Consider the following 13,212-nt stretch of genomic DNA (forward strand, 5'->3'; position numbering starts at 1 on the left):
TTTATTAGCTAAGATGAGCATCAACAAAATAACCAAGGATGGTACCTAACAGTTAAGAAACATGGAAATTACTCTGGACGACTTCTCATTTTAATGTAGTAACTTGATTCCTGAGGCTTCTTTTGTTTCATTTGGATGGAAGTACATACCTTTACAACAGCTTCTATATAAAGATGTCTGCTTCTAATACGGTACTGCACTTTTCATTTCACCATGGCATATCAACCAGATTCAATGAACACAAATGTCATGGTCATTTTCACTCAGCTTAAATAACATGAACTACCCAGATGGGTCAGCTTGCCTTTGTGCTTCTCTTTCATAGCATCATCCAAACTAGGATTAACAGTTTCAGTATCTTTCTCTCACACCGAATGGGAAGGTTCTCGATGTTGGGGTCCACCTTTGTCTGACTTTCCTATCATTTAACTTTGGTATGCAGGAGACGCTGCAATAAATTTCGTTAAAAGCAAGCAAATAAAGTACTTTTTTTCAGTGATCTTCAGTTATCCTATTAATAATGCATACAAAAATTAAATTTTAGATTTGAAAAAATAATGATTAGTGCCTCAAATCTTTGGCTAATTAAATAGGTTGTGATCTAAAGGCTTAAAAACTTTTATTGAAAGACTTATTTAGAAAAAATACAGGAATGTAGGCAAGTGCTTTCCCTTTTATTTATTTTACTTAAATTATTCCATTTTTTTTCCTATATTTTTTTAAAGATTTATTTACTCTGGAGAGCATGACAACACAAGCAGGAGGGGCAGGGAGACAGAGAAAGACTCTCAAGCATACTCTCCATTGAGCACGGAGCTGATGCAGGGCTTAAGTTCAAGACCCTGAGATCACCAAGAGTCAGACGTCCAACCAACTGTGCCACCCAGACATCCCAAATTATCCATTATTTCATACCACAGGTATCCCTTTCAAAGAAGATTCCCCCCAAAATAATTAGGTTGAATTCTTCTGTTAAAAATGATTTCTCTGTGGGACGCCTGGGTGGCTCAGTTGGTTAAGCAGCTGCCTTCGGCTCAGGTCATGATCCCAGCATCCTGGGATCGAGTCCCACATGGGGCTCCTTGCTCGGCAGGGAGCCTGTTTCTCCCTCTGCCTCTGCCTGCCATTCTGTCTGCCTGTGCTCGCTCGCTCTCCCTCTCTCTCTCTGATAAATAAATAAAATCTTTAAAAAAAAAAAATGATTTCTCTGTTGTACTATGGGTTTCAGAAACTTTGAGAGTTAATCTGCTTCTTAAATCCAGAAGTTTTAGAATGCTTCCTACCTTGAAGAGGATAACCAGGTAAATTTACTATGTGATCAGTTATTCCTATATTATCACTATATTGATTTTTTAGAATCTGTAATATGATTTTTCTAGTAATATTATAATAAGGTATTCTATGTAAATGACTTTTCCAGATAACAGAAACAACATTTTAAGTACCCAGTCATATTTTTGTGTTAACTGTATGAATTGAGAAATATATTTATAGCATATTTTACATTTTTAAATCTGAATAGTTAGAACATAATAAATATAATTTACCTATTTCTCACTGAATTAAGGTTCATTTAAACAAGCAAGAATCCCACAAACAGTGTTAAGAGTCTGTGGAAAATCCCGAACACAAAGAAGACTCGCCCCTGGCATCAAACAAGCAATGCTTAATTGCCACCTTAAAAATGAAGACGCCACATTCTGAAGACAACACATGCTACACGAACCTTATACTTCTGAGTGACTGCCCAGTGATCATGCCTTGTCATTCCTGGGCTGACTTCAATTTTAGATCTGACCACTGGTTTATGTGTTGGACTGTGTTGTCTTCTGCCCCTGTTCTAGCCCTTCCTATCCTGGCACTCTGTTTTGCCAGAGAGCAGCCATATTTGATGTCTCTGCTCTTGCCTCTCTGGAATATGAGTATCAAAGTGTCTTTGGCACTAAATACCTGTCATTTTTTCCTTCACTATCACGCACTGCTTCTCAGCTCTTATCTGGGCCACCAAGACCCTAATTAATTTGCTATTATCTAGGAGACTTAGGTTGAGGGTAACTGTCTTTCATGATATTCTAGCGTCCGAGACTGAGATGAATAACATAGCATTCAGTGGGTTTCCATTTCAGTTAAAAAAAAAAATAATGAAAAATAAGGCAGAGAGAGAAGGTAATTATTTTGATATAGACAATAATGTTCTTTCTCATGTCAATTATATAAATAAGACATGCGAATAAAGTGAAACACTATCATAAACCTTTAACATCATTATCATAACCTAGAAAGTCTTGATTGACTTCTTGATCTTTGTCCATTGCTATACTTTGCCAAACTTCAAAAAGATTACCTAGAAAAAGAGAATGACTACCAAAGAGATTTCTGTTTAGAGTGATGCCTAAAGGTTCACCAAAGGCAAGCTCTACAGCCTGAATGGTAAAGGGCACAAGCTACCACCAGACACCCTGCATTGAATCTTGGCTCCAACCCAATGTAGGCAACTTACTTCTTTATTCATTTGTTAATTGGGGGTGATAATATTTCAGCCCCAGAGATCTTGGGAGGAATAAGGGCCTAATATACCTGAAGTGTTTAGATGAGTGGCTCATAGCTAAGGACTCATGAAAGGCAACACCTCTCTTCCCAACTTCAGTCCAGCAGCAGCTTGAAATCAAACCACAGTAGGAGTATTTACACTACAGAAGCCAGCAAACACCACAAACACTACTACTCTTCCAAAGAACTGGCTGTTAACCTTTTCTTTACCAGTACAACATTGACTTAAACCTGTCAATTTGAACACATAACTATTAATAAGTCCAAATATGAAACATTCCTGGAAGCAATGGCAAAGACACTTAAAAAAAAAAAACTCATAAAAAATACAAAAAAGGTGGAGCTCTTGGGTGGCTCCATTAGTTAAATGTCTGCGTTTGGCTCAATTCATGATCTGAAAGTCCTGGGATCGAGCCCCCCGTCAGGCTCCTGCTCAGTGTGAAGTCTGCTTCTCCCTCTGGCCTTCCCTCCAGCTCATGCTCTAATAAATAAATAAAATCTTAAAAAAAAAAAAGAAAAGAAAAAGGTGGGGGACTATTCTAGATTCAATCATTCAACCACAAAAGAAACCTAATAACAAAATGTAACATGTGAAAGTTGAATAGAGCTTTCATTTAAAAATGGGGGGTTAGAATTAACTCAATATTCCTTAAATTACTAATTTTTCTTAGATGTGATAATAGTTTTAAGATTATATAGTAGCATGTCCTTAGTTTTAGATGTATGCTTAATTAAGTATTTAGGGGTGAAGTGTTATAATGTCTAAATTGTACTTTAAATTGGCTCAGGAAAAAAGTGTATGAGAGAGCTAAATGTGGCAAATGTTAAAACTTGATAAATCTAGGTGAAGAGTATATAGGTATTTATTTCAAATTTCCCAGATTTAAAATTCTTTAAGATAAAAAGTTACAAAGAAAACATTGAGGATATAAAAAAATAAAAAAAAAGTAAATGGAGATAATAAAAACAGAAGAACTAAATCATTCTTTTCCAACTATGAAAATGTTGTCTTTTTATAAGTAAAGGAAGTCCAAGGTGGCATTTCAAAAAGGGACTCTACCAAACATCCTCAGCAGCTAAATATTAGTACAGTAACAATAAAGTGTATTAGATCTCTCATTAAAGACAAAGATGAGCTTACATTTCAGTGGATTAAAAATAAAATCAGAGAACACATGTACTCAACTATTTTATGGCAGGTCACAAGCAGTAATCTCTACTTTTCTTTTTGATGGAAAGATTTTCCGGTCTATTTCTCATAGCAAAAAGTCAGATTATATTTTTCATTGTAAACTCACTCTAGAAAACCAAGCCATTCGGCACTGCAGTCAAGGACTAGCTGCTCCCGGAGCTGATTCAGATGTCTGTAATTTTCTACAACAAAAGGAGAGTGAAAACGGCTCACAGCTTTTGTGCTAGAAGAGGGGAAGAAACATAAATAGGAAATCAAGGTTACTAAGGAATCACTAATGCCATCACTTCAGAAAATTAAAGTAGTTATTTATTATTCTCTGATGAACCTTGAAAGTAAATAGCTGTAAACACAGAACATTCTTTAATTATGGTGCTGAACTCTATTGATTCCAAAGACCTCTGTTGTAAATAAAGTACTTGGAGTTCATAGGACTTTGTTCAGGAGCTCTGAAATGCATTTCAAATTACATCCATATGGCAAAGTCAAAGTTTAGAATTTCCATTTCATAAGCAGAAGGCTTTTTCTTTAAATTACACTAAATGAAAATGCTTGCTTATTAAAAAAAAGATCAGAAGCAAATAAGTCTTGACAAAGCTGGATACACAGATGAAAGTCCTACTATTCTTTATGTTTTATACTTTTCTGTAGAACTAATGTATTTCAGTGAAACAGAAAAATATAAAGAATTACAAAGAATAGTGATGCATTTATTCAAGAGGCAATCAAAGAATAGGAATGTTTCATGATCTAGCTGTAGATTCACAGTGGCCCCAGAGGGAAACAAATAGGATGTGCTCCTCTCATGGGCCTGTGCATTGTCTCTGCTCCTTCATCAAGAAAGTAGAGCACAACAGGGGATGCCACCGGTTCCCAGTTAAAAATATCTGGACCAAGGCTCTAACACTAACCACTTACTTGCTACTTGTGTGACCTTAGGCAAATATAAGTGACCTTTTCTAAACATCCCTTTCCTCATCTATAAAATGGGAATAATGATAGTATCTACCTCATAGGTACTGTTGAGAGAATAAGACAGTGCTTAGCACAGTATCTATGTCCTATGTCCTTAGTCCCCAATGTTAAGAGTTGTTCTGTGGAGGTGGTGACTGCTACTGCTGTTGATGTTACTATTTTGATTGGACTTCTGAGAAGAGATCAGGGTTGAGCGATAGGCAGGTGATGAAAGAGGGTAATTACTGTTCTTGGTTTGCTCCCCAACTCCTGTCACAATTATGTTTAATTTGGCCAGTTATTGTACTAGGAATGAGACTTTCATATTCAAAATCTGACTAATATTCTAGCCTATCCTTGTCAAGTTTATGATAGTCAAATGACAAATAAAAATAATAATGAACCTCCCCCAAACCACCTTATTTATTCATTCAATTTACATCACTGAATGTTCAAAGGATGTTGATACTGATTTATCCTTTCTGTGTTGCTTCTGAAATGTCATCTAGATTTCTATGCAAACATATTCATCATAGCTTTCTCTTCTGACAAAATTCATTTAGTGAAACATTTCAGCTTCTTAGATTAATTAGATGTACAATTTTAAATAATTTCTTTTCATAACATACTTCGATTCATGAGCTGTAGGATAGGACAAAGTAAATAAAGGAAAGAAAAGAAAGCCTGTGAAGGAGAAAACAGCCTCTAAAATCAACAATATTAAAATCTCAGCTACAGCTTCCAGGAGCACAGGAGAAAAAAGAAAAAAACAAAAACCAGAAAAACAATGGTAACAGAGCTAAAGAAACCCATGACTGTGCCTTTAGAATCCTTTGATAGTGGCAAATGTATACTCGTTTTTTCTTTTAATTAAATTATAATCATTTACACATGTTAAAATTTTCTTCCATCCTTAATAGAGTTCTTTCATATAAACACTAGCTACTATCTGCTTACTTGGGCAAATGTAATATTTTCATCTCAAGTTCATGCAAGCGTATAAGTAACAGTAGCAATAAATACTTCACAACAAATACTACTCACAGGAGTATATACTTTGCTAATACCACTTCTGAAATGAGTCCCCTTTGAGAGATTAATGTCTAATCAAGGAGAAAAGGAGTCTCAATGTGGTTCACTAATTCTGTTTTTGATTAAATTTGTTTTCATCAATTCATGATATAACTCACAAAAAAGAAGCCATAAAGAACTATTATAATTATGTGCCATGGAAAGCATCAAGAATAAACAAATGCAGAGCTCAGTGAGGTAGAAAATGAAATTTTAGATTCCTAAAAGAAATTTCAGGTACAGCACTCATCGGGAAGGAAATTCAAGCAATCGAATTAATCTTATAATTGAAGATTCCCCAATATTTTCTTTCATGTGTTTAAAGTGTACTCTGAGGTATAAGAATAAAATGACAATTTACAAAACAGGAAAACAAATGTATACAAACAAGATACTCTTGGGAAAAAGTATTTTTAATCCAATGATAAAAAGAATTTAAAATAATTATTTTTTCGGTGAGAAGCTCCATAAGAAAACCAAAGGGATAGAAATACTTTTTATGTCAGGGAGGTGGTTATCTTCATTCCAGTAGTGTACAGGTATACAAATGTCATTATAATTTACATTAGTAAGAAAAAATGTAATTTGAAACCCACCTTCCAACCTTAACCCAATCAGCTGGTATACAAGATACAGCAGAATTCTTTATTTCAATCATAAACTAAAAGAAATACAAATAAAAGTTAGATATCTAAATGATTAACCATTATTAAGTTTAGTAAATACTATTCTAAACATTCAAAATAAATCCAGTATTGTTAATACGAAAGTTCATATATGTCCATACAACCAAATACCACTAATTAAGATTGCAATACTTGGGATAAAGTACAATGTGTACTGAGCAAAAGTTTGTAATAAGCATGTAACTTGGCACTTTAACGTTTATAACATTTTATAACATTGTCATGGCTATTACCAGTGGTGATTTTTCTTTTTTTAACAGCCTCTTCCATTTATTAGTACCACTTAAGAATTCTATTACTCAGTAATAAGACTCAAGTTCTACGTACATACAATTTTAAAGTATCAATTATGATGTGCTATACCAGTTTCATATGTGGCCTATCCCCTATTCTGAACAAAACAGGACTTATTGTCATAGTTTTTATCCACAGAACCCAAGGTCCCTAAGAGTATCCTCATGAAAAAGCACTGATTTCTTCAGCTATTAAGGGAAGAAGAGATTTCTTTCCATGAGAGTTTTCTTAAAGTTTTCACTTCTGTGAACCATATCTTTATAGAGCTGTGTTCTGCAAGCAAGCTTTTCTGAAATCAATCAGGAAGCAAGTGAAATCAACTCCGTCTGTCATGCCTTTCCTTATGAGCATTAGTTGTATATCACCTCTTCTTCCTGCTCACTCTCCTATATCAGTGTAATGAAATTCAGTGTTTTATTTAAATGAATAAAGACACACACACTTATTTTACAGAGGAGGAAACCCAGAAGCTCTGTGGCTACCACTAAATTTGAGATGGCCACAGGAACTTTTTTTTACATATACCAGTTTTATAACATTTCTGGTATTTATAATATAAATATATATGCATTAATATAATAATATGCATATTATTAAAATATTGGCCTATATTTGAGTTTATTTTTCTATATAGTTTTTACACTAAATGTAAAACAGAAATTACTGGTTAAATTTAAGAATTTTCATCCTTAGAAAAAATTTTGGGACTCATGATGTTTTCTTGTACAGAGAGGAATTAATACAATTTCAAATATGCCCCACCCAGTTAAACAGTGAAGAGTCAAGACTTTAAAAGAGCTCCCTTTGATTACAAAAACTGAGGAAAAACCCACAAGATAAATATCATTGACAAGAAAGATAAAAGCACATTACGATCATGTTAAAAAATTCTGCTTAAACTTTATTTTTAAGTGTCCTGCAACAAAGGCATATTGATCTTTTTATCAAATAATTCTGGGAAGAGCTAAGTCTGCAGCAAACAGCAAAATGCAGGGCCACAGTGGCTCATGAATACTTGGCAAGAACACATCTAGATCCACAAAAACGAACACAGAGCTCCACAGGAGTTACTATGTAGGGAAGACAGAAATTTGGAAAAGAAGCTAAAACTGCCTCAGTGGGATCACTGGGTGCCAGGTAGGCTGGCTTACTTCATCTGCCCTAACACTGCAGCACAGGGAACTGGATTAAAATCTGTGCCTGAGACACATCACAGATCGCTTCTAGTCACAGCCCTTTAGAGCAGGCTGGGGAAGGTTTGGACCATAATGGTTCAATCTGTAAGGATCAAGGGTCTACTTTAAGGACAGCAGCTCCTCAAAGAGGCCATATGCAGAGCCAATACTCGATGGAAAAGAGAGTAAGAGTTGGGAAAGTCCCCATGGATCTCCTGCTTGTTATACCCCTGGGGTTACTTCTTCAAGTTGGTGCTGGTCCTGTGTGTCCTCCTTGTCTCAGCTGGGTTTCTCTTCAAAATTGTCATCTACTACAGGTTTTTTTGTTTTTGTTTTGTTGTTGTTGTTGTTTTTTCTCTTCTATACTGCCTAAGGAACAGGAAATTTTCTCTTTGCTTCTTTTTACAAACATTCTAGGAATGAGCAGACAAGGCCTTTTAAAGCTTTTATTGCTACAGAAAAGGAAACTAAATTTGGAAATTAACATGTATTTCAGAAATCTTAGAGAATTCTCATAGCACCCATCCCTGCTTTATAGTTCCTGACTTTGTTTCTTAGGTGTTGATGCAAGAAGTACACCTTGATTTGTTCTAGCAATTTCTCATTTACTGCTGGGATCCAATTCTATCCTGGTTAAAACATGTCAGGTTTGTTACTCAAACTGCAGCCTGTTGTATCACTGGGCTCGCATCATTGCTAAGTTTGCTTAATTCACTTCAGAAACTGCTCTCTGTTTTCTCCAATACACACTTACCCCATTCCTACTCTCCCTCTTTTCCTTCTTTTCTCTCAAAAATTTTCCAAATATTTTTTCTTTGGAAGTAAGATTTAATAATGTTTTTCACATCTTAAACACACTAAGCAGAATTTGGATATTTTGCATGCTGTGCATTAATAAAAATTTTTTTAAAGATTTCCCCCCAATATTTCTTCCCTTTTCCTTAAGAATACTACTACTTAACCAATACTGCCTCAAATCTAAATACCACTCCATATTTGATTCAAGGTTAAAAAATGAATCTCTATATACACAAAATATGAGAAAAACCATCACAGAAGCAGTGAACTAAGTTTCTTCTTTCATTATTTTCTTACAAATACTTTCAGAGTCAGTGATAGTAACACATCTTACAGTATTCTAATGAATACATAAAACTGGGAACTGGTGAAAAAGGAAAGTTGTCAAAAGTATCACTGGCTTGACAATCTACTTATTTTTACTAATAACAAAATCCATGTACTGCATAGGCCTGCTAAAACAGGTTTTCAAACAAATTATTACAAAGTTATAAAATTTCAGAACAGAAGGGTATAAAATAAGAAGCACATACAAGATAAGGGTTTTTTTCCTGCCTTCCTCTCTCACTTCTCAGACGTAATCATATTTAACAGAGTCTGTTCTTGATCCTATAAGTCTCTTTAAATAATTTGTTGATACCATTAGTATAATTTTTAAGAGAAAATTTGACTATAACAATGCTGAATATCTAGAATTCATTTGTTGTTTGAATAGAATCACTAATTCTCAAAAATGTTATAAAAGTGATTCTGTATTGATATACTATTCAATTTCTATAGGTTTTTTTAAGAACTAGTAAGAATTCATCCCACAGTTAATAACTAAGAAATTTCCTGCCTCAAACTCATCACCTTAACCTAATAAAGGTTAAGTAAAGAATAAGATAATTTATTTCTCTAATTATTTATAATTCAATTTCATCTCCATTCTGTGCCTTTTCTTAAACTTCACTGCCACACTGATTTAAAAAAGGGAAAAAAAATCTAATCTACTATTCCATATGAATTCCTGATCAGTTTTCCCCATTTTTACTGTAAAACTACCAGCTGGATCCAGGGCTATCTTCCCAAGACTTGAGCTTTATTTTAGTTTGTTCTAAACTGAGCTCGAAAACATTGGGTTTCATAAAATAAAAGCCAAATGTTGATAATCCTTGTGTTAATATTTGTTAGTAGCATGAAATAAGGAACTGGTAGAAAAACTAGAATCAGGCAGGACTGGGCTTCTGACTTATGTAACTTACTCAACTACTCTAACCCTCAGTTTTCCTCACTACAAAATGAGAATAACCCCTTTCTCTGTTATTACAAATGTTAAATAATATATGTGCAGTGCTTAGAACCATTCTGATCAAGTGCTTGACAAATATATTAGTAGTTACCATATAAGAAGAACATTTACGTGGGATTAACCTATGATTAAAACTCAACTTTCATGTATTTTAACTCAGTTGGTCTTTGGAGCAGTCTCACAACACAGGTGATTCGGCCTTGGTCACACAGCATGTACGTGGGGAAAGTGACATTTAGACACCCAGGTTTCCCTACTATAATACCAGTGATTACCAATTTTCCACTACATATCTTTTATTGTTATTAAGCAGTTTTGAGCATCTCATTTTCAATAAATAGCCTGGAATAGTGGGCTAAGGTCACTTGTTTGTTTTGCAAGATCCAGACTGCATAGTGAAACTAAGTGATGCAATTAACTATTTGGCTGCGGAGGGGAGCAACTAAGTATAAATACTGTCAAATCATTTTCCTGTTATACAGACCTCTATGTGGAACACACTGTGAAACATCTGCCTGAGTCCTAAAGATGTGAGTCCAAAAGACAGACTGACAATCTTACTAAGTTAGTCTTAATACTATGGTCTTAATACTATGGTCTATTAAATGGCACAAGATTGATAACTATTTTAATAAAGATTATATTCTGCTGTAGGGTTTCTTATTTCAAATAATTATACAAATAATACAAATCAGCAGTCTTTTGGCTAAATATATAAAGTAATGCAAATGTTTTAAGATCTTATTTGAAATTAAGCTCTTCCCCATGACAAAAATAAATCCCGAATAATAAGTTCATCCACCCAATGGAAATTATTCACAAATTTCCCAATTTGCGATTTTAATGAAGTAGAATTTCTCAAATTCCCTCAGTTAGGATCTCTATATTTTATTAAACATAAGATACATAAGTAGCAGGACTTAAGACTCAGAATAAGACCAAAGGATACAACAACCACATTCAAAAAGCATACTTCTTCCTGATTCTCACTCAGATATTAATAATAGCAAACTTTACACTGAAGTATGCATATCAAAAAACACGTTCTGAACAGCACTTATATCATCTGATGGAAGACTCACTAATTGTAGGTCTTCATTATAGTTAGATTTTTTGGTTTGTTTTTTTTCTTGCTATTTGTTCTCTAGCAGCTATACTACCAACTTTGGAAGGAAACCCTGAGTTTCAGTCACTGTGTGATCCAACCTACACAGGTGGTTCACTCCATATCATTTCATTCTCTGCAGGCCAGAGATCAAAGACTAACTTCTTTTCCCCTGGATTTAGGTGAAATGAATCCTATAAGTAATTATTTACAAGAGTCATGTTTTCTATAATACAATTTCAACAAATAATACTAAAGCACATAAAACATCAAGTTGCATAATTTTACCAAAAAAGTAAACAAACACATAAAATACTGTTATTAAAATCATTCTTACCCACACAAAGTAGTACATCGTATTTCCAAGGAATAAAAGAGAAAATCTGAAAACAAACTTTCATCCTCTCCTTGGATTTTTGTTTACATTTTAAAATAGATTTTCTATTTGAGATAAATGGATGCAAGATAAAAGTATGTTTGACATTACCTCTTGTCCTGACACTGTCACATATTGTATAGAAGAATTTTTTAGTATTTTTCGTATTTCTTGCAAATGTATTTGGATCTTGTCAGTAACTTCTTGAATTTCATCTTTCCTCTTTTTTATTAAAGGGAACTCAGTAAGGTCTTTGAATAATTCGGTTTTATTTCCAGTCCTAAAAAATGAAAAAAATGCAGAAACATACACTGAAGCATGCTACCTATACCAGTTATCAATTATTTTTCCCAGCATGAGAAAAGACCAAAGGGTTGGGAATCAGGAAAACAAGGTTCTAATTCCAGCTCTGTCACTAAATATTTATGGGTTGGTTTCTTAATTTCTTTGAAGATAGACAAAATTATCCTAACATCATTTTCATTTTGCAAGTTCACGATTCCCATGGTGAAAATGAGAGATAAAATTAAATATCTGTTGTTCACCTATGAAGAAAATAAATATGAATGTCAATACTATCTTTTTTTCCCCTTTAATATAGAGGTCTTTGTGGAATGAACTGTAGAATGACTACCTTGTAAAGGTAACTTTGCTTCTGAGGTTTCTAAATATAAGGCAGACTACCGCTGGACATCTAGGCAATAAGGGTAAGATGCCATCTGACTCCCACTTTTGAATTAATAAACTGCTACTACTTGCTCTGCCTGGGCTTTACCTTTTCATCATCTGGTATTGTATCTGTCCTAGGTATTGTATTGTATTGGTCCTAGATAATGAACTGCCTACGTTTTGGATGGTGGAGGGTTACTTCCAGCTATCATGGACATCCTTTAGCATCCCATCATATTTCTAATTTCAAGTGCAACTTCTACCAGTACCATGAGGGAAGCTTATGAATCCACACAACAAATGGCAAATCTGTTAGTTCTTCCTTTGCAGCAGTGACAGTAATCTAAGGGTCTACAACTTACTTGGCAGCTTGTTCATTAAGGATCCTTAAGTAATGCTCCACTGGACTAAGGAGTTCAGGAATTTCTAAAATAGATGTCTGCAGCAAGTCTGACCGAACGTGGGAATTAACAGCAGGTATTAATGCTTGAAATTCTGACTGCAGATGATACAGGGTTTTGACAATCAAGAAGAACTCTTGCGTAGAACACTGAAAAAGTAAGTTTTTTTGCTAAATTACAAGATATTTGAATATGAAGTTTAATTAGCAGTCTTTCAATTAGTGGCATTTGTTTTTTAGGTAATGGTCTTTTTAAAGTTAGAATCAGAATTAAAGAAAATTTTAATTTATTCTATAAACTAGTTAGTTGAAATAAAGTATTGTTGATACCTACTAAAGTTAAACCAATAGTTCGAATACTTCATAACATTTTAAAACTCTAAAGAAAATAATTAAGACTGGGGAGAGTAAAGCCAATACTTGTTCAATACTTTTTCATTGTAAAATATATTGACCATATAGCAAAAATGCAGTAAGCAATGTCAAAATTATAAAGGACAATTCTGGGAAATAACTGCAAGACATTTGAGGAATAAATGGCAAAATTCTTCCCATATAATTAGCTCTTCTTACAAATTGACCTGGAAAAGATAAATAACCCAAAGAATAATGGCTAAGTGAATTGAATATGCAGCTCATTAAAAAAAAAAA

General features: G+C 34.0%; 1 protein-coding gene across 6 annotated transcripts in view; it reads right to left on the bottom strand.

The window, feature by feature from the left end:
- The window catches only part of MSH3 (mutS homolog 3), a 182,926-nt gene that overhangs the window by 62,398 nt on the left and 107,316 nt on the right, over window positions 1–13,212 (bottom strand). For all 6 annotated transcript variants that reach the window (XM_032335833.1, XM_032335838.1, XM_032335834.1 and 3 more), the window contains 4 exons: window positions 12,524–12,711; window positions 11,604–11,772; window positions 6,364–6,428; window positions 3,849–3,965 (listed from right to left, as the gene is read on the bottom strand). In XM_032335833.1, coding sequence (XP_032191724.1) covers window positions 3,849–3,965; window positions 6,364–6,428; window positions 11,604–11,772; window positions 12,524–12,711 — 539 coding nt within the window. The remainder of the gene's footprint in view (window positions 1–3,848; window positions 3,966–6,363; window positions 6,429–11,603; window positions 11,773–12,523; window positions 12,712–13,212) is intronic.

The sequence above is a fragment of the Mustela erminea genome, chromosome 3 (assembly GCF_009829155.1).
Source record: "Mustela erminea isolate mMusErm1 chromosome 3, mMusErm1.Pri, whole genome shotgun sequence".
Classification (NCBI taxonomy): domain Eukaryota; kingdom Metazoa; phylum Chordata; class Mammalia; order Carnivora; family Mustelidae; genus Mustela; species Mustela erminea.